The sequence below is a fragment of the Cetorhinus maximus genome, chromosome 19, assembly GCF_964194155.1.
Source record: "Cetorhinus maximus chromosome 19, sCetMax3.hap1.1, whole genome shotgun sequence".
Classification (NCBI taxonomy): domain Eukaryota; kingdom Metazoa; phylum Chordata; class Chondrichthyes; order Lamniformes; family Cetorhinidae; genus Cetorhinus; species Cetorhinus maximus.
In genome coordinates this window covers 48,709,695-48,727,233 of record NC_135897.1, presented here as the reverse complement: position 1 = coordinate 48,727,233, position 17,539 = coordinate 48,709,695, and the positions used below count along the sequence as shown (strand labels likewise).

General features: G+C 44.2%; 1 protein-coding gene across 1 annotated transcript in view; it reads right to left on the bottom strand.

Annotated features, from left to right (window-relative positions):
* The window catches only part of plch1 (phospholipase C, eta 1), a 131,943-nt gene that overhangs the window by 54,967 nt on the left and 59,437 nt on the right, over window positions 1-17,539 (bottom strand). Inside the window, exons 6-8 of the mRNA XM_078564431.1 lie at window positions 13,798-13,891; window positions 4,490-4,693; window positions 3,252-3,372 (exon numbers count right to left, since the gene is read on the bottom strand). Coding sequence (XP_078420557.1) covers window positions 3,252-3,372; window positions 4,490-4,693; window positions 13,798-13,891 — 419 coding nt within the window. The remainder of the gene's footprint in view (window positions 1-3,251; window positions 3,373-4,489; window positions 4,694-13,797; window positions 13,892-17,539) is intronic.

Genomic DNA, 17,539 nt, shown 5'->3' with positions numbered 1-17,539 from the left:
ATTTTTTTTCTCTATTTACATTTAAAATTTGGCCACTCCAAAAATTGACAGGCTGAACCCCACTTGGGGCCTGGTAATTATAGCAAATGCTTAAAAGTTGAAAACTCAATTTAATTATCCATTTTAAAAAGTCTATAATAAATGGGTGAATCACTTTTCTATTGCAGTATTTCCTCTGTTTGTGTGCCCCACTGCCCCAGCTCCACATGTAAATGCTCTCTATTCTTAGCCATTATCTAAATGATAAATCTATAACTTTTTTAAAATCTGAAGGTGGATGATGCACAAAATGAAAGCTCAACAAACAGGTGAGGAAGACTTAACCAACCAGCACTGAAGTCTGTTAGAAACATTAGGGGGATTTTTTTCCAGGCAAGGGGAGGCTCATTTGGGTGCATGTGGAGAGTTAAATCCCCTAAAAGTGACACTGGGTCGGGATCCCAACTTCATCCCGCCATCTTCTGGCTTTCGGTCTGGGTGGTTTGAAGGTGAGCGGGCAACCCCCATGCAGCTGATGCGTAAGACATTTAAATATTAAAATATACAGTTAAGTTCTGTTGTGATCAAGGATTATACACTGGACAGCCGGCAGACCTACTTCCCAAACTGTCAGCAACTCAGCAGGGTCACCAAGATGACCACACAGTGGGGAGTGCAACTTCAGTGAAAGTGAGAGGTTGGGAAGCCTTTAAACAGTGAAACTGAATAACCCCAGCCTTAGTCAGGTCAGAGGCTGCTGCTCACAGCACTCCTCCTCAGAGAGTCCTTTCACTGCTTGACAGGTGGTTGCCAACTTCTTGAAAGTCACTTCACCTCACCTCGCTTACACTTCATTCACCTTCAGCTGCACTTTCCTGCTGTCAGTCTTCGCCACAACATGGAAGCAATTTATACAGCTCTACCTTGTAGGCCTGACAAAGAGCAAAGGGGAGCAGGAACATTGACACCGATGGTAACAGCAGGAGCAACACTGACAGCGCTAGCTGCCATCTCCTCAGCTACATGCCACTCTACAGGGTAGAGGGGATGGACACAGAGATCCAGCTCCAAGTATGTGATGCCCTCCCAACACAGGATTTACAGGCAGAGGATCTTCACACTCCACATGTCTGAGCACCAGTGTCTCGGGAGTTTCAGGTTTAATCATCACTGATGTCTGCAGCCTCCTGGAATAAGGTTTCCTTCCCAGTGGGCCAAAGGGGGCACACATTGCCAGTGGGCGTCAAGGTGCCTGTCACGATAGGACCATGCCCTTCCGCACTCCCTGGATCTATGACTTACCCCGAGGTTGTGCATGTTCTTCTCCTGCAAGGAGACAAAGCAAAGAGTTATGCCAGAAGTGCACTGTGTGGGGAGGAGGGAAGGACGCCATTTGCCGAAGGTAAATATGAAGCATGGGTGTGAAACGGCAATAGAATGAAATTGAGTGAGAATATTGGCTGCTCAGATGGGGCTGGGAGGTGCCTGCAGAGAAGAATGAGTGCAGATGCAAGGCCCATTGCCCTGAGGAGTGTTGTGCGGGAGAATGCTGGGAAAGTCAGAGTAGGGGTCTTGGCACCTGAAAGTGTTGTGTGACTCACCCTTCCAGTCTTCCTGAGATCCTGGATCCTCTTGGTGCCCTGTCTCAAGGTTTGAGAGAACAGAGTTCAGTGCTGGCTTTCTTGGCTACTTCCATCTATGCCTGCTTGCTTGGAGAGGATGTCCTCTTCCTCCTGTTCTTGAGAAAAATCACCTCACTGCAGTCCCTCAGATTCCACAGCAGGACCTCCAGGGAAGAGTGAGAGCTCTGGGGAGCAGCCTTCCCAGGTATCCTCTCCATTCCTGTGGTTTATGCAACCTCAAAAATCCACATCCAGCTGACCCTTTCTAACCCAGGCCATCGTCCCTTTCATTAGGAATCTTTCTTTTGACAGATCCAACACGCCATCCGACCCATGCTCCCTGATTGGTCAGGAAAGCCAGAGATGGGACGTCAATGTCGTGTCTCAGTGCAAAGTCTGCTCAAGAGTTTGACAGGTTCCCAACCTGCTTATGGTCCTGTTGTTTTGACAGGGGTAAAGTGAGAGAATTCTGCCCTTTTTTTTAGTCATAGAATAAACTTTGATATTACTTTGATCCCAATAGCTATACTATTGTTTTACCATACACACTAAACCTGCACTATGCTTTGCCAGGGAGTGCCTAATTTTAATACAGGAAATATTTAAATCTGCAGAATAAACATTGCATCTCAATTAGGGTAACATTTGTAATATATATGTGCACTGGTTCTAGAGCATTTCAGGAATATTAATACGTATATGGGATGGACAATACCTGCATAAAAGAATTATTCATACCAGACCTCTATTATGCTTCTTATATATTACTCCTTTACCATTTCAGTGCATTGAAGTGTGCTTTCACTTCAGGTTGGTTGATTGTAGTGAAACTGGTGCAAAGCCACTGCATTGGTCAACACAAAATAGAGAATCCTATATAGTATTCACTGAGGGGAAGAATTTTCCCTCGTCAGGCAGGCTCGGCGGGGGTGGACAGGAAGCTGACCGCTACCCACGATCGGGGCTGGACTGCGATTTCAGGCTGGCAGGCCAACTAAAGCCCACCCAGCGTGAGTTGTGTGCAGCAGCGCTGCCTGTGTGTGGGGGTGGGGGGAGGAGGAGGATGAGCGCAAACTTCACGCCTGTGTGCTGGAAAAGTTCCCTGAGGTACAGGGTGAACAGTTTTGAAAATTAAAATAAAGATTTTTAAAATGTTATAAAACATGTCTCCTCGTGTGACTCTGTTACATAAGCAGGGCCATGTTATTAATTACATTTTAAAGTTTTTATTCTATTTTTATTTGCTGTTGGGAACCTCATCCCACCTGTGGACGAGGTTTCCTAAAAATGCAAAGATTGCTTGGCTTCTTTGCCTGCCTACCAACCACAAGGTTGGATGGGTAGTGAAAAGTTTCATTCAATTACCCTTTTAATGTGCTTAATAGGCCTCTTAATTGTCAGCGGGCATGCTGCTGACTCTGGTGCGCGCCCGCTGACCGAAATATCACGTGTCATTTTACACTCAGTCAGGTCGGGCACGCGCCCGTCCAATGAGTGGAAAATTATCCTCCAAGTCATCACTGATGCACAACATTTGTCAGTATAGAAATTGTGATTGATAAACATGTACTTTGTGAACTAGAAAAAAATCAACATCAGACTCGCAAACATTCAATATTAATCTTTCAGTTATTAAAAGTTATCACTTACTCATTTTTGATGAAAGCATATTTGCCAATGATTTCAACAACATCTCTGAAGAGGACCTTGGAGGTGAGTGTGTAACCATGCTGTACAATTGGCTCACCCTCTGGGCCATCCCAGCAGTCAACTGGGATCAAGAGAAAATAGTTTAAAGGTCAAGCAGGATCAAAGGTGATAGGTCAAGTAACAGGCCAGCACAGTTAGCACAGACAATTAATAGAAAACTGAAAATAAGATGTAGCTTGACCACTGCTGTGTAATATGATATATCTCTTTTCTATTTAGCCTAACCACAGTCATATCTTTATGTTTCTAGTACTTCTGGTTGTGTATTTATACTTCATAACATTAAATAAGCAATTAAAAATTTGGGGCAGAGGTCACAATATTTATGAACTTGAGAATGTCTTCTTTAAATTAAACACTATTCCTCCCATTTGAAATTTTTAAAAAGCTGGCAATACACACTGGCCCTCCAATTTGTCTTGATGAGTCCAAGATGAAAAGCTTTGACAACATGTGACTTTTTCAGCAATACTCTGTATTACCAAATGACTGTTTGATAAGAGAGTTGTTGCCTAATCATAGCAAGCAATCTCTATCAATCATTCTGCAACTAACTCAGAAATAACACAATTAAGGTCCAGTGATGGGAATCTTTGAAAATGCCAAGTCCAAAGACACTCTTTTCCTCCCAAGCATGGTACGCTTACCATGTCATGTCGAAAATTACTCATCCCAAATGTTATTTTCTGAAAGAAATCTATCTAATTTGTATTTGAATGACTCAATACTAACTGCTTCCAACATCGCCCTATCGAGTCTATTCAATAAATTGACCACTCACTGAGACATTGTTTCCGCAGATTGGATTTGAATTTACTCCACTTTAACCACAGGCTTTGCCCTCTGGTCCTGCTATTCTGGATAAGATGAAATAGCTTGTCATGGTGTACATTACCTAGTCCCTCTAGAATGCTAAAACAGCATATATATCACCTCTCAACATTGCATTTTCCAATGAGAACATGCCCAATCCAAATAATTCATAAAATTAGACCAATTGTTACTTTAGTAAGATAAATTTTAGGAGGAAACCTACACAAAATGGTTTTAATGATGGGATGAACCACCAGAGCAGAAATGGAACCAAGCTCATCCATGAAGAATACAGCGCTGATGTACTACTCATGTCAGAATACCAGTACTGTATATATAATTTGAAGCATACACTTTATAACTACCTTCCACACTGCGGCAACCAGCCTGCAGCACCCAGGAATACATATCCACCTTGGACTGAGAAAGGAGTTGATCCCCTGTCAAGTATGTGTTGTGTGATGAAGCAATAAAGTAGTTGCACAGGGGCTGATCCATATCCTGATTTACTTCATAGTACAAAGGGTTAAATATGTCACATGCAGGACTGCGCATGAAGTTAGTAAAACCTAGATGCAAAAGGAGAATTAATAAATCAGATAAAAGCAGGTTTTGTTTACAATTTCTCTATTCACACATATCAAAATAGAACGCTTCCCCATGGAACTAAAAATCAATTAAATTTAATAAGCTTAAATGTAAAAAGCCAGCTAGGAGTATCATACGTAGTAATGATACAAAAAGTTTATTTGTCTCAAAGTGTAATTGGAAACCTCAGATGGCCAAAAATACTTTCAGAATAAGTTTACAACTGAGTTGCAGGCTTGGGTTGAAGAGTTTTTCATCCATTACTGTACATTGCAGCATTGTGCTGGTTCTATAGGTCTCCCAACCTGGGCCCTTACTTATCGTGCTGAATGAAAGAAGTTTTAACGACTCTGATTTGACATGTATTAATGAATAGAATATATCAACTTCATACTGGAGACCGTATTCCTTGCTATTAAATTAGTTAGTCTTTTGAAGTTGTGCAGCTACTAGATGTACAAACTGATATAAGAACATAAGAAATAGGAGCAGGAGTGGACCATACAGACCCTTGAGCCTGCGCTGCCAATAGGGAAAAAAACAAAAGCCCCATTTTTGGATAGGACTCACAAACAAAGTAATGTACAATGTCTGCTGACATTCTACCAAAATCTCAGAAACAGGCCTGTATATTCCAACGGCCAGAGTGGAGTTCTCAAATGGCCTAAAAACATTTTCACAACAGTATTGCAACTTAGTTCCTGTTTTTGGTTTTGGCTCCGAAGTTCTTCACCTGCGACTGAAAGCTCACAGTCTGAGCTGGCTCTGTATTTTTGGAGATCTGTCATTTCAACTGCATGCATTAAAAAAAAACTTCAAATTCAAAAGAGGACAAGAACACCATATATCACTTTTTAAAGAGTGAAGTACTGTCCAAGCTTTTCAGGATAACAACTCAAAGCAGACTTGCTTTGGAAACCAAATTTCCTCTGGTTTCAGGGTTGTGACAATAGTACTTCATAAATACAACAGAATAGAAATTGTAGCAAAGGAAGCAGCTATTTTAGCCAATCGTGCCCATGCTAACAGCTATTCAATCTCAGACTCTGGTCCCTTTACTAGTTTTTCAGCTTATTGATTTCATTTCATACCTCTTAGGTTTTTGGTCTGTGGTTTTGATAAATTGTAAACTTTTTTCAATATTTCTTTCTGTGGCTGTCATTTCTTCTATCCCAAGGTACATTTTAACATTTTGCATGTAGTTAGGATTCCCCAATAAACGTATTTGCTCAATTACAATATTTGTCATTGCAAAAATACAATTAAATGAAATATTTACGTTAAGAAAGAACTTGCATTTAAATGACAACTTTCACAATCTCAGGATGCCCCACATTTTTTCACAGCCAATGAAACCTATTTAAAGTGAAGTCCTTATTGTAATATTAAGAGAATTCAAGTTGATAGCTCTATGCATGGAACAGATTGAAATTACTCAACTGTACCCCAATCATTTCTTTTTACTATTTCTTCTCCCTTCAAATTCTTACTCCAAGAGAATCTGAATGCTCCTTCAGCTGACTGAACAGTTCATGTGCCTTCACATTGAAAAGTTCTGGCAAATAAGTGACTTTGTCTGTGCACTCTGCACGCTTCAGCTCAGCCTACAGAAATCACTAACCCATATATGAGCTTTATATATCCCCAGAGACACTAATATGCTGTGACATTACCCTGAGGTTGTATTATAACCCAAAATAGTACATTCAGAGAAATATGGTATACTAAACTTTGGTGCTTAATGTTTTTTCAAGTTCTGGATTTTAAAATTAATTTCCTTGAGATATTTATGTTTATTTAATTGGTGTTACTATGTTTTAAAATTACAGTAGTCAGCCATTTCAAAGAATATTTAAACACAATCAGCCAGCTGGTGACATACTTTAAAACCAAAGTTCAAAAACAAAAGGGCTGGATTTTCACTGCTGAGGCGGGCAGCTCGAGTTGGGAAATTTCCAACTCAGTTTAAAGGACCCTGTTAGACCCAATTTTTGCTCTGGAGAGGTGGAGGCAGGATAGAGTCAGATCCTGGACTGGAAGCAGATCCTAGGCAGCCACAGCAGTGGGCTGGTTAGAAAACCAGCCTCAGTTCTCTGGGACTTCAGCATGTTATTTTAGATGCTGTTTGGCTCTCTAGCCCCTACATCCATCCTCAATGGCCCCTCATACCCCTATGCTATCTTCATGCCCCCTAGTCATCCCCATGCCAGCTCATGCACTTCACGCACCATCCATGCTCCCTCAGATCTTCATGCCACCTCCATGCCAACTCTGGCACTCGGAGGATTGCTGGAGGCTATAAATCTGCTGAGTCAGAGTCAGATGAGGAGCCCCTAGACTCAGTCATACCTCAGTTGCTGGAGCTGCAAAGGCAAGCCCTGGAACATCAGGAAGGGATGTCCGCTGCACTCCTCAGATTGCGAGGGACGATGGAGGAGTCCATCTGCCTTCAAGCTGAGGTGATAGTGCAGACATGTCAACGCACCGAGGTCAACACTGGTAGGATGGTGGCCAACATGGAGACCTTGGTCCAGGACATTGGAGTTCAGCCCGCACAGCAGTGCAGAACCATCGCTGACATCATAGTTGGCCTCTAACAGTGTCAACGCGAGAGGGGTGCAGGGCAGCTTGATCTCACTCCAGCTTCTCCTTCTCATTAAGAAGTCAGCTAGGGGCCCTTGGGCACCCATAGGGAGGAGGTCAGCAGGTGCATATCCCGAGGCCATTCACCCAGTGACTCAGGGAGTGTCCAGCCCATCAGAATCCTCTCCTCCTGTGACCCCAGCAGCTCCACAGGATGTGGACAGTGCCACTGCCATGCAGCAGGAACCCCGAAAGCATTCAGCAGGCTGCATCCACCTCCGCTGAGGATGTTGGGGGAAGCACCAATCACTTGTACTTAATGTTCACTATTGTAAATAAACTCCTAAGAATGTCTCCTTGCCTATGGCACCTTGTTATGATGAGCAGTGTTTGTGTTACTCAGATGTGAAACCTTGGTTCCTGCACAAGATAAAGACAGGTGTCTCAGTCCAGGGCCCCTTCCCTGTGCAGTGAGTAACCTTCAGAGCAAAGTGATGATCTGGCTTCACACTCACTGGATACATTAGTGATGCCTGCACCTCGATGGTGTTTGTCATTGCTGCCAGAATGTCGTGGGCAGGTGTCACAGAGTTCCGTCATTCTCTCTGTGTGCTCTCAGCAGCTTTGAGGAGGGGCTTGACCGATCTCTTCAGCATCTGTGATTGGTGACGCTCTGGTGCTGAAGGTTGACAATGGATCAGGTTCATTTAAAGTTCCACGGCTGCATCTCCATGATATAACCCTGATCACAGAACACAAGTGAGCTGCCTTCAGCCAGACAGGAGTCAGACATTCATAGAGACAATGTGAAGATCTATGGAGCGTCCTCACTACATGTCGTCATCATCCTCCTGGAATCTAGGGGCTATTAGGGCCTCCGCTGCGTCTCCATGACATGAGCCTGAGCACTGAAGGTATGTGCACTGCCATCAGCCACATAGGAGTCAAACATTCACAGGTGCAATGTGAGGATGTCAGGACCGTCCTCGCTGCAACTCGTCATCATTCTCCAAGAATTTTGCGGCTATGAGGACCTCCTGAGTACACATGCCTCGATTGGCTAGGACAATGGCCTCATCGCCGGCATCCTCGCCTTCGAGGGCCTCATCACCATCACCCCCTTCGACGTCCTCCTCATGGGAGGAGACGTGTAACTCTTCCATCTCATCAGTCAGGTCCTATCCCCGTTGCAGCACCAGGTCGTGTATTGCAGTGCTCGAGGCACTGTTGAGGCACCGGAACCTCATTTTCAAAATGCTTGTCGTCTGCTCCACCAAAGCCCAGGTTGTGGCATGAGCCTCGTTGCACCGTTGCTCTGCTGCAGTCTGAGGCCACTGCACAGGCGTCAACAGCCACAGCCTCTCTGGGTAGCCCTTGTTCCGAGGAGCCAGCCCTGCAGCCTCTCTGGACCTTGAAAGGTGTCAGGGATCTGAGGCCTGCTAAGGATGTAGGAGTCATGGACACTCGCACTCTTGCTTCCTGGATTTCCTGATCCCGGGCGAAATGCACAAAAGTCCTGTGCCTACGCGAAGATGGCCATGACCTCCTGGATACACTTGGGCGTGGAGGCTTGTGAGAACCTGCACAGGTCACCTGTGGAGCCCTGGAAGGAGACACCGGCACAAAAATTGAGTGCTGCCGTCACTGGCAGTGGATGTCCTTCATGTCCCCAAATCCTGCAGCAGGTGGTATATGTGACCAACCAGTTTCCTGGACATGCGCAGTCTCTGGCAATGCTGGTTCTCAGTCATCTGCAGGACTGAGAAGTGCCATCTATAGACCGTGGGTCTAGCGAAGCACCTAAGAGCAACAGCTGTGGATCTTCAGCTGCAAGCACAGCACCCCTTAATCATGAGGGAGGTGCTCCTCCCTTTGACAAGCCTGATGCTTCCGCCACACTCTTCTTCTTCTCTGTTCCCTGTAAGCCATGAGCCATACTGCAAAACTAACAGGCTCCATGATCCTGATCCTGATGCTCTCCTCCTGCAGGTTCAAAGAGAGATGCATGCGTTAGCACATGTGTCCTAAGAACCTCTCTTGGTTAAGTCTGAAGGCCCCTTCACACATGCAGGAGAGTGCTGGCCACCACTTGGCTGGCCAGTATGTAGTGCACTCATTGGCTGTCCGGAACCCCACCCACCTCCGTCTCACTCTACTTGACTGATTGGCAGCAGCTTTGGCCACTGGACTGCATGCTGTGCTCTCAGCTCAGAAATTCTCCTAAACTGCATTGCAAGGCTGCACTGTAAGCTTCAACCATGAAGAATACCAGTCCGTGCTTCAATAAAGACACTGGAGGCTGTGACGCCTCCACCAGTGACTGCGCCATGGCCATCTTTCGCAAGGGGATTCTACAACTTGCCCAGTTGTCCAATTGTTCTGCTGCCCCCTAAAGCACACACTAATTTTCAATCTGCACCTGAGGGGTGAAAAGTTCTGGAGCGTTTGGTGGCACTTTCATGCTTTTGCTTTGCTCGAGTGGCCTGACTCTAAGCACGTCAATGGAGCTCCAGCTGAATGATCTCAGCTGCGGAAGAATGCTCACTTTTGACAAGCATTCCCATGTGCGTGACCGCTGCCCTCAACCATCCCACCCACCTTTCCCACTCCCCCCACCCCGGCATGTGCTTGCGTACTTCGTTCAGCGTGTGCTGCCTAGCCCCCTACACCCACAGCCTGACTCGCACTGGAGCCGCAGCCCTAGCACCGCACTGAAAGCCAGCTGAGAAAAAGCGAATTGCCCATGTCCCTACTGAATGCATGACGCCTCTTCCTTGATGTACTATGGGGGATGCTTGCGCAAGGTTGAGTGCACTCACTACCGAGTTCCCCTCGCAGTTCAGTTCGCCAGATGCACCTTTTAAAGGTAGTCATGAAGCACGCCATTCTGAAGTCACGCTACCTGGGTGATAAGTTTGATGTGGAGGGCTTATAACGAGCTGATAAAGTATTGAAATTAGGTTCCTGACATGCGGTGGCGGGAAACCCAGCTTGCAATTAACGGGTGGAGCGAACGATCGCAAACTACTTTCACGGCAGCGTGAAACCAATTTTTGGCCTTCTTGCCATATTGCCCCTGCCCGCCATGATGCCCAACGCCAACGGGACCGGACGATTCCACCCATAGTGTTCTTGAAATCACGAGACAAATTACATCTGTCACAGGGAATGTACTAGAATCCATTATTAAGGAGGTTGCAGATGGATACTACAATGTGATCAGACAGAGTCAATGTGGCTTTATGAAAGAGAAATCATGTTTAACTAATTTAGTTGATGAAGTAACAGTCAAGGTGGATAAAGGGGAACCGGTAGATGTATACTTATATTTCCAAAAGGCATTTGATAAGATACCACATCAAAGGTTGCTACACAAGATAAAAGCACATGGTAGGGGGTAACATATTAGGATAGATGAAGGAATGGTTAGCTAACAGGAAGCAGAGAGTAGGGATAAATGGGTCTTTCTCGGATCGGCAAGATGTAATTAGTGGAGTGCCACAGGGATTAGTGCTGGGTCCACAAATTTTTACAATCTATATCAATAACTTGGATGAAGAGATCGAATATATGGTAGTTAAATTTGCCAATGACACCAAGATAGGTGGGAAAGTAAGTTGTCAAGAGGAGGTAGAGTGTCTGCAAAGGGAAATAGACAGGTTAAGTGAGTGGGCAAAGGTTTGGCAGATGGAGTATAGTGTGGGAAAATGTGAACTTGTTCACTTTGGCAGGAAGAATAGAAATGCAATATATTATTTAAATGGAGAGAGATTGCAGAACTCAGTGGTACAGAAAGATCTGGGTGCCCTGGTACATGAATCACGTGAAATTAGTGTGCAAGGACAGCAAGTGATTAGGAAGGTAAATGTAATTTTGACATTTATTGCAAGAGGAATGGAATATAAAAGCAGGGAAGTTTTACTGCAGCGTCCAGGGCCTTGGTGAGACCACATCTGGAGTACTGCGTACAGTTTTGGTTTCCTTATTTGAGAAACAATACAGCTGCTTTAGAAGCAGTTCAGAGAAGTTCACTCAACTCATCCCTGGGATGAAGCGTTTATCCTATGAAGAAAGTTTGAACAGGCTTGGCCTATACCCATTGGAGTTTAGAAGAACGAGGGGTGATCTTACTAAAACATATAAGATCTTGAAGGGACTTGATAGGGTGGATACCGAGGGGATGTTTCCTCTTGTTGGGGGGGCTAAAACTAGGAGGCATATTTAAAAATAAGGTGTCTGCTTTTTAAGACAGATGAGGAGAAATTTTTTTCTCAGCGGGTTGCTGGTCTGTGAAATTCTCTTCCCTAGAAAGTAGTGGAGACCTGGTCTTTAAATGTCTTCAAGGCTGAGTTAGATAGATTTTTGGTTTTGTTGGATATATTCTTTGTATTTTTAGAAATAAAAACAAACAGAAAGCCAAGAAAGCATTATCTATTTTGTTATCCTGGTAATTTTCTGACAGTCTGTTGATTCTAGGAAAGTTCCAGCCAATCTGAATCACAGTCTAGATGGCCAGGGATATTGGCAACAAAAGGTCTTGGCAATTTACTTAGCAATACAGACCCCAGCCACTGGCATTCAATGATCATTTACATTAATAGAAGAAGCAATAAGGATTTGCATATTCCAATACAATTCCATGTTATGACACAGCAGATGGTAAATGCTAAGCTGCTCAAATCTCAAAGGGAAACTTGAAACAACTGTTTTGCAATTTGCATATTTATTTCGAGGTGCGTGCCTTGAATTCAGTAGTAATAAGTCCACCAAGTCTTAGAGGGTTTTTACAAAACTAAATTAAGCATTTATTAATAAAAGAAATAATTTCAAGCCCATACATAGGTCTACAAATTACTACTACGATAGCTCCTAGCTCCCCTAATTAATCGAGTTCCCAGTTACGCCTTCATTAAAGCAACATAAAACATATAGGGCAGAATTTTCCCATCGGCGAACAGAGAACCCCCGACGTCACCATGCCCCATTTAAATTTTCAGGAAGGCGGGGGCACAGCAAAATCAGCTCTGCACCCGCCGACCTGTCAATGGCCAATTGAGGCCATTGACAGGATCATTTAAACAATTAAAGGACCTGCCCGTCCCCTTAAGGTTGGCGGGCAGGCCAGGAGCCCCGGCGGCAAACAGGAAAAACATGAAACCTCTAAAATGTTTAATAAAGTTTTACTGTAATTTATGAACATGTCCCATCTCATGTGACATTGTCACATGAGGGGGACATGTTAGGGAGTTTTTTTTCTATTTTTAATATTTTTCAAACTATCAGCGATCTCCCTGAGGCAGTACTTTGCCTCAGGGAGATCTGCACTCTTTCGTGCACATGCGTGAAAGAGCGCACTCTCGCTTTTGGGGAATCACCCCCGCCCGCATAGGAAGCGCACTTCCCGCCGGACGTCACACTGGCCGGGCCTTAATTGGCCCGCCCATGTAAAATGGCGGTGGGGCCTGCTTCTCCGGCAGGGATTGTCTCCCCGCCCGCTGGACATTGGGTCAGGTCCGTCCGCCTGGCAGGCAGAAAATTCCACCCATAGATTTTAAAAGACCCAGGCAAAGTAACACGATACTCTGAATAGTCGAATTCAAAGTAAGTTTTCTTCACTTCATTTTGTGTAGACAGCAACTTGAGGCTTAGAGGCTGGAAGCTTTTCACACTTGTTAGATCTTAGAATACTTCTTTCCTACACACAACCTTTATACGGATTTCCCCTTTGAATGCAAATTCCCTTTGTTTCACTACGTCTTTGAACTTAATCTCTCTAATAATAAAAATCTATCATAGCACCAATTTTACCAGTAATCTTTGGGAAAAATAAACACACTGTTTCTCAACTTCTCCTGGCTAGGTGAAACATTTCACCCTTCTTGTGAATTCAAGCTCGTCTGGTTTATTTAAAAATGCAAATGTTCCCTTTACACCTCACATGCTAAAACTTCACCCATGTTTACCTATTTAGCATTTCAAACCTAGCTTCTCTTCTTATATCAAAGCCTTCAGACCAGCTGCCTTTAATTCAATTAAGTCCCATGCACACATACATAGACACAGGCCCCATTATTACTCTACTTTATAATAAATTCCAAATAACATTATGATAATTATTATATCTTCCTGACACTCCATTATGTTAAGCACATCATACACTGATGTTACTAAACTGATTAAGTTATGGGGGATTTTTTACAGAAATATCGACATTTTAGCATATGATAGCAATGTAACATTGATAAAAATGATAAGATCATGAGATAGAATGAATATGCAAATATTTTTCATAACATTTAAAACATTTTTAGTACTACTTAAATTAAATTCGAAAAGGGATCAGGTTATCCAATCAGATCATGAGGTAAAAAAAGATACAAAAGAAAATATTTGGCTAAATCCATTTCATTAGTGTTGCAGTACTCATTGCCATAAAGTATGGTACAAGTTCATCTTATATTTTCCACATATAAACATTTACAAAGTTTATTGTTTCAATTACCTTCGACTCCCAAGACATTTTGTTGCTTGTTTTCCTCGGAGACTTCAAACTTTCTTATAATATCCATACAATAGTCTAATGTCACATTCGCCATCTGTGTGAAGAATAAATGTGAACCTAGGGGATTTTTCAAAAAGAAATCTCACCATTGTCCTGAGAAAAATACAATGTGATGGACAAAATCTCAAATCCAGGGTTTGCTGATTATATATAAATTAACTTCCAGAAAACGCCAATCGATTTAATTCCCTTAAACTTCATAATATTTTAAATAGACACATGAACTTCGGGTTAAATTGGATAGCCTCTGAAAACAGGTGCAGGGATCCTGACATGCAATGAACCCGCACCTATTCATTGCAATGCAGGCAGCACATTCTTTCTGTTGCCTCCTCATTTGAATGATCTCAGTGTCCAATCAGCACTAATTATGCTGTTCATTTGGCTGGGCACATCAGTAGGAGGCCAATATCGTGAGTGGCAAGTGCCACTTAAAGCTACCCTGCCCTGTTTCAAGACAGCCTACGTGTTTTAAAGTGGATGTGCAATGTGACTGGAGTAGGTGCCAGGAGTTGTGGTTGAAGGGAATATGGCCCAGAAAAGAATAAGGAATGGCACAACCGGGGAAAGTGTGGGCTCCAAGTTTTTTGGGCACTACTTTGGAGACCTTAGTGGAGGAGGTGGAAAGGAGAATGTCCTGTATCTGCAGTGGTTGGGGCTGGGGAGGAGGCCCTCAGACATCTTGTCAAAAGGCGGTGGGAGCAGATAGCCATGGAGGTTAATGTGCAGAGCCAAGCCCTGGAGGCCTAAATGCAGTGCCACAAGAAGTTAATGACCTTGCTTCAGTGGTCAAGATTGGTGAATGCTTCTTCAATGCCATATCCTCAGCTACTTTTCCAAAATCATCACATCGCCATCACTTATCCAACAACAATCTCTATCCATCAGACCTCAGAACTAACATTCATATGCTTCATCTCACTTTTGCACACTTAGCACAGCTGTAAGCTGTTGGAGGTCATCCTTCAACATCATCTGCAGTCTCCTCCACTAAAATCCAGCAGCCTTCTATCAATCAAGATACAGCCACTGGAATAGTACTTCATGAGAACAATAGGACAGGTAAAGGCACAGAAAAGACAGGCACTAAGGGACTGCACATAAGTGATCAAGTTGATTTCTGCATCATAATGCTTGTTTTACAAATTTGGTTTGGAATGTTTATCTTTTGTTGGCTTTTATTTTTATATTGCGGCCAAGATGAAACTGTGATGGTTAGTGACAGAAGGAAGTTGTAAGACTGTTGATATATGAGGAATTGGAGTTGCAGTTTACTGGTATTGCACTTTGATGCCTGCTTCACAGCACCATGGGCAAAAGGGGGCTGCTTAGGTTGCTTCCTCCCTTCCACTTCCTCCTCCTCAACAGTTTGCTGAATAATTGGTGGCAAGTGTGTCCCTCATGGTGGCAAGGTTGTGCAGTATGTAGAAGATGACCATGCAACTTGGCACTTGCTCTACAGGGTATTGCCTGGCTCCTCCAGGGCCATCCAGGTAGTGGAAGCATTGAGCAGAATCTTTGGGAGACGACAGAGGTCTTGCCTGCCGGTTGGAGAGCCAGCGAGAAATGCACATTGCTTCCTTTGGGGAAGGTCTGCCAAACTATGAGCCAGGTCAGGCAATGGAGAGGTCAGCGGCAGGCCTTTCCCTGCGAACAGGACCCCACCTACCGAAAGCTGCCAACTAATCAGAGGCGGGCAGCCCTTTTGCTCAGCAGCACCACTGGGGGACACCAAGCAGTCTGCACAGGTTTACTTGTCATGCACGACGCAAGGCAACAAGCCTGCCAGCATCCACTCCCCACCAGGGCTAAGACCAGCAGTGGTGGAAGGAGGCCCTTAATTGCCCACTTAAGGGCCTCAATTGGCAGGGCAGGTAGTTCGAAAACATGCCTTCTCGCCCTGGACTTAAACCAGGGTGGAGGCGGGAACATGGCAGGGTTCTCACCTGCCACCCTCCCACCCGATTAAATGCCCTCCCTGTCTCCAAGAATGCCACTAGAGGGGGCAGAAAAATCTGCCCATTGCTTCAGTGTGCTCTCCCATCTTGTGCGATAGGATAGCTTTCATTGTATGCATGCTGTGCACATTTGCGAAGTTCCACACTAGGGTCATCAACCATGTTGTTAGTGGATGACCCTTGTCAACCAATAGCCATCCTTTGGTTTGCTTTGGTGGCTCAAATGAAGCTGGCACAGTGATCTGACACAGAGTGAAGATATCATCACTGGTGCCAGGATAGGGGGCATTTACCTGCATGATTTCTTGGCTATACCCACATAACAGTTAAACATTAAGGGTGTGGAATTCCTTTTGGTTCCAGTCTCGGGGTAGAGTTGACATGTGGTGCCTGTGAAGTGATATGTGTGCAGTCAATGGCACCCTCCGCCAGAGGGACTTCTGCAGTCCTAGTAAAGCCAGTTGTTTTCACTGGCAAGAGAGGATGACATGTAGCTAGCTCTCATTAAATAGAAAAGCCTCAGTGACACCCTCACCCAACAGTGGATGACAAACTGGGAGATGATGCAAATACTTCCAGCCCAAAAGAAACCAGATGCACAAAAGCTCTCACAATGGTCACCTTTATAGTCACTGACAACACAGTCCTTGCCCTGCTCCAAGTTGTAGCTATGGCCGAAGCAGGGGACAGATTTCAGCGAGATGTCCTTACTTAAGAGCAGATGTCTCACATGTTGTTCAAGCAGGAGGTTCAAGTTGGAGAATTGCTCCCTGAACATCCTGGGCAAATATGCCCACCTGCTGAGAGACCCTCTCCTCTCTCTTCCAGCAGCTTTTCCTGCTCTGTGCGATCTCTGTTTATTCTCCAAGTCACAACGTATTCTAAAGAGAATGCCTAATAATGCACCCATGTGAGAGCAACTGGTTTGCATAGAAGCCTTCAAGTCAGCAAAAAGTCTTTCGGCAACTGCCATATGATTTCCTGTCGTCTTTTTCAACTTGCAATAACTATAGAAAGCATCAAACGCTTGTAGAATTGTGGTAACAGCAAAAATAAATCAACCAGCAACTAAGCTAAGGGTACTTGCTGATCCTTTTAAATAGTGCTTATGACAGAGGAGTCCTTCACACTGCTGAACACATGTTCAGCTATGTGAAGTTAAAGGGAGGGTGTTGCTGAAGCCTTGAGCTGCAAAATGGCAGTGCTGATGTCAAATCAATGTTGCAAATTGCTCTGCAAACTCTGCACAAATAGGCCACTAACAAGTTCAATCTCTCACCCCAACATTCATTTAATAAAACACTTCTTTACATGAGGAATGGATCATCTCTGTCCAACTTTTCCTCTTGTCAAGTGCGGCAAAGGCAAAAATGCAAAGTAATTATTTTGTTTCGCTACCTCAATGATCACAATTATTGCACACAATAATTATATGCACACAATTATTATTCCCCATTACACTATTAGCCTTGCAGTCAGGCTTTCAGGAGGAGGAGGCATATAACAGGGTTTCAGACACGGGATCCAATTGGAAAGTGCCATGCGGGGAACCGTACATTTACGCACAGCAATGTGTCAAATTTGCCAGACCTCTGCTCCCAATGACTACCTAGTGGGCATTGTTGCAAAGTATGATTGTGTCGGTGTAACAACTGGGCAAATCTTTGAAGTCCCCCTTAAATTTCTCCTCAACACTTAAACTCACAATTGAGGAATGGCTCCTT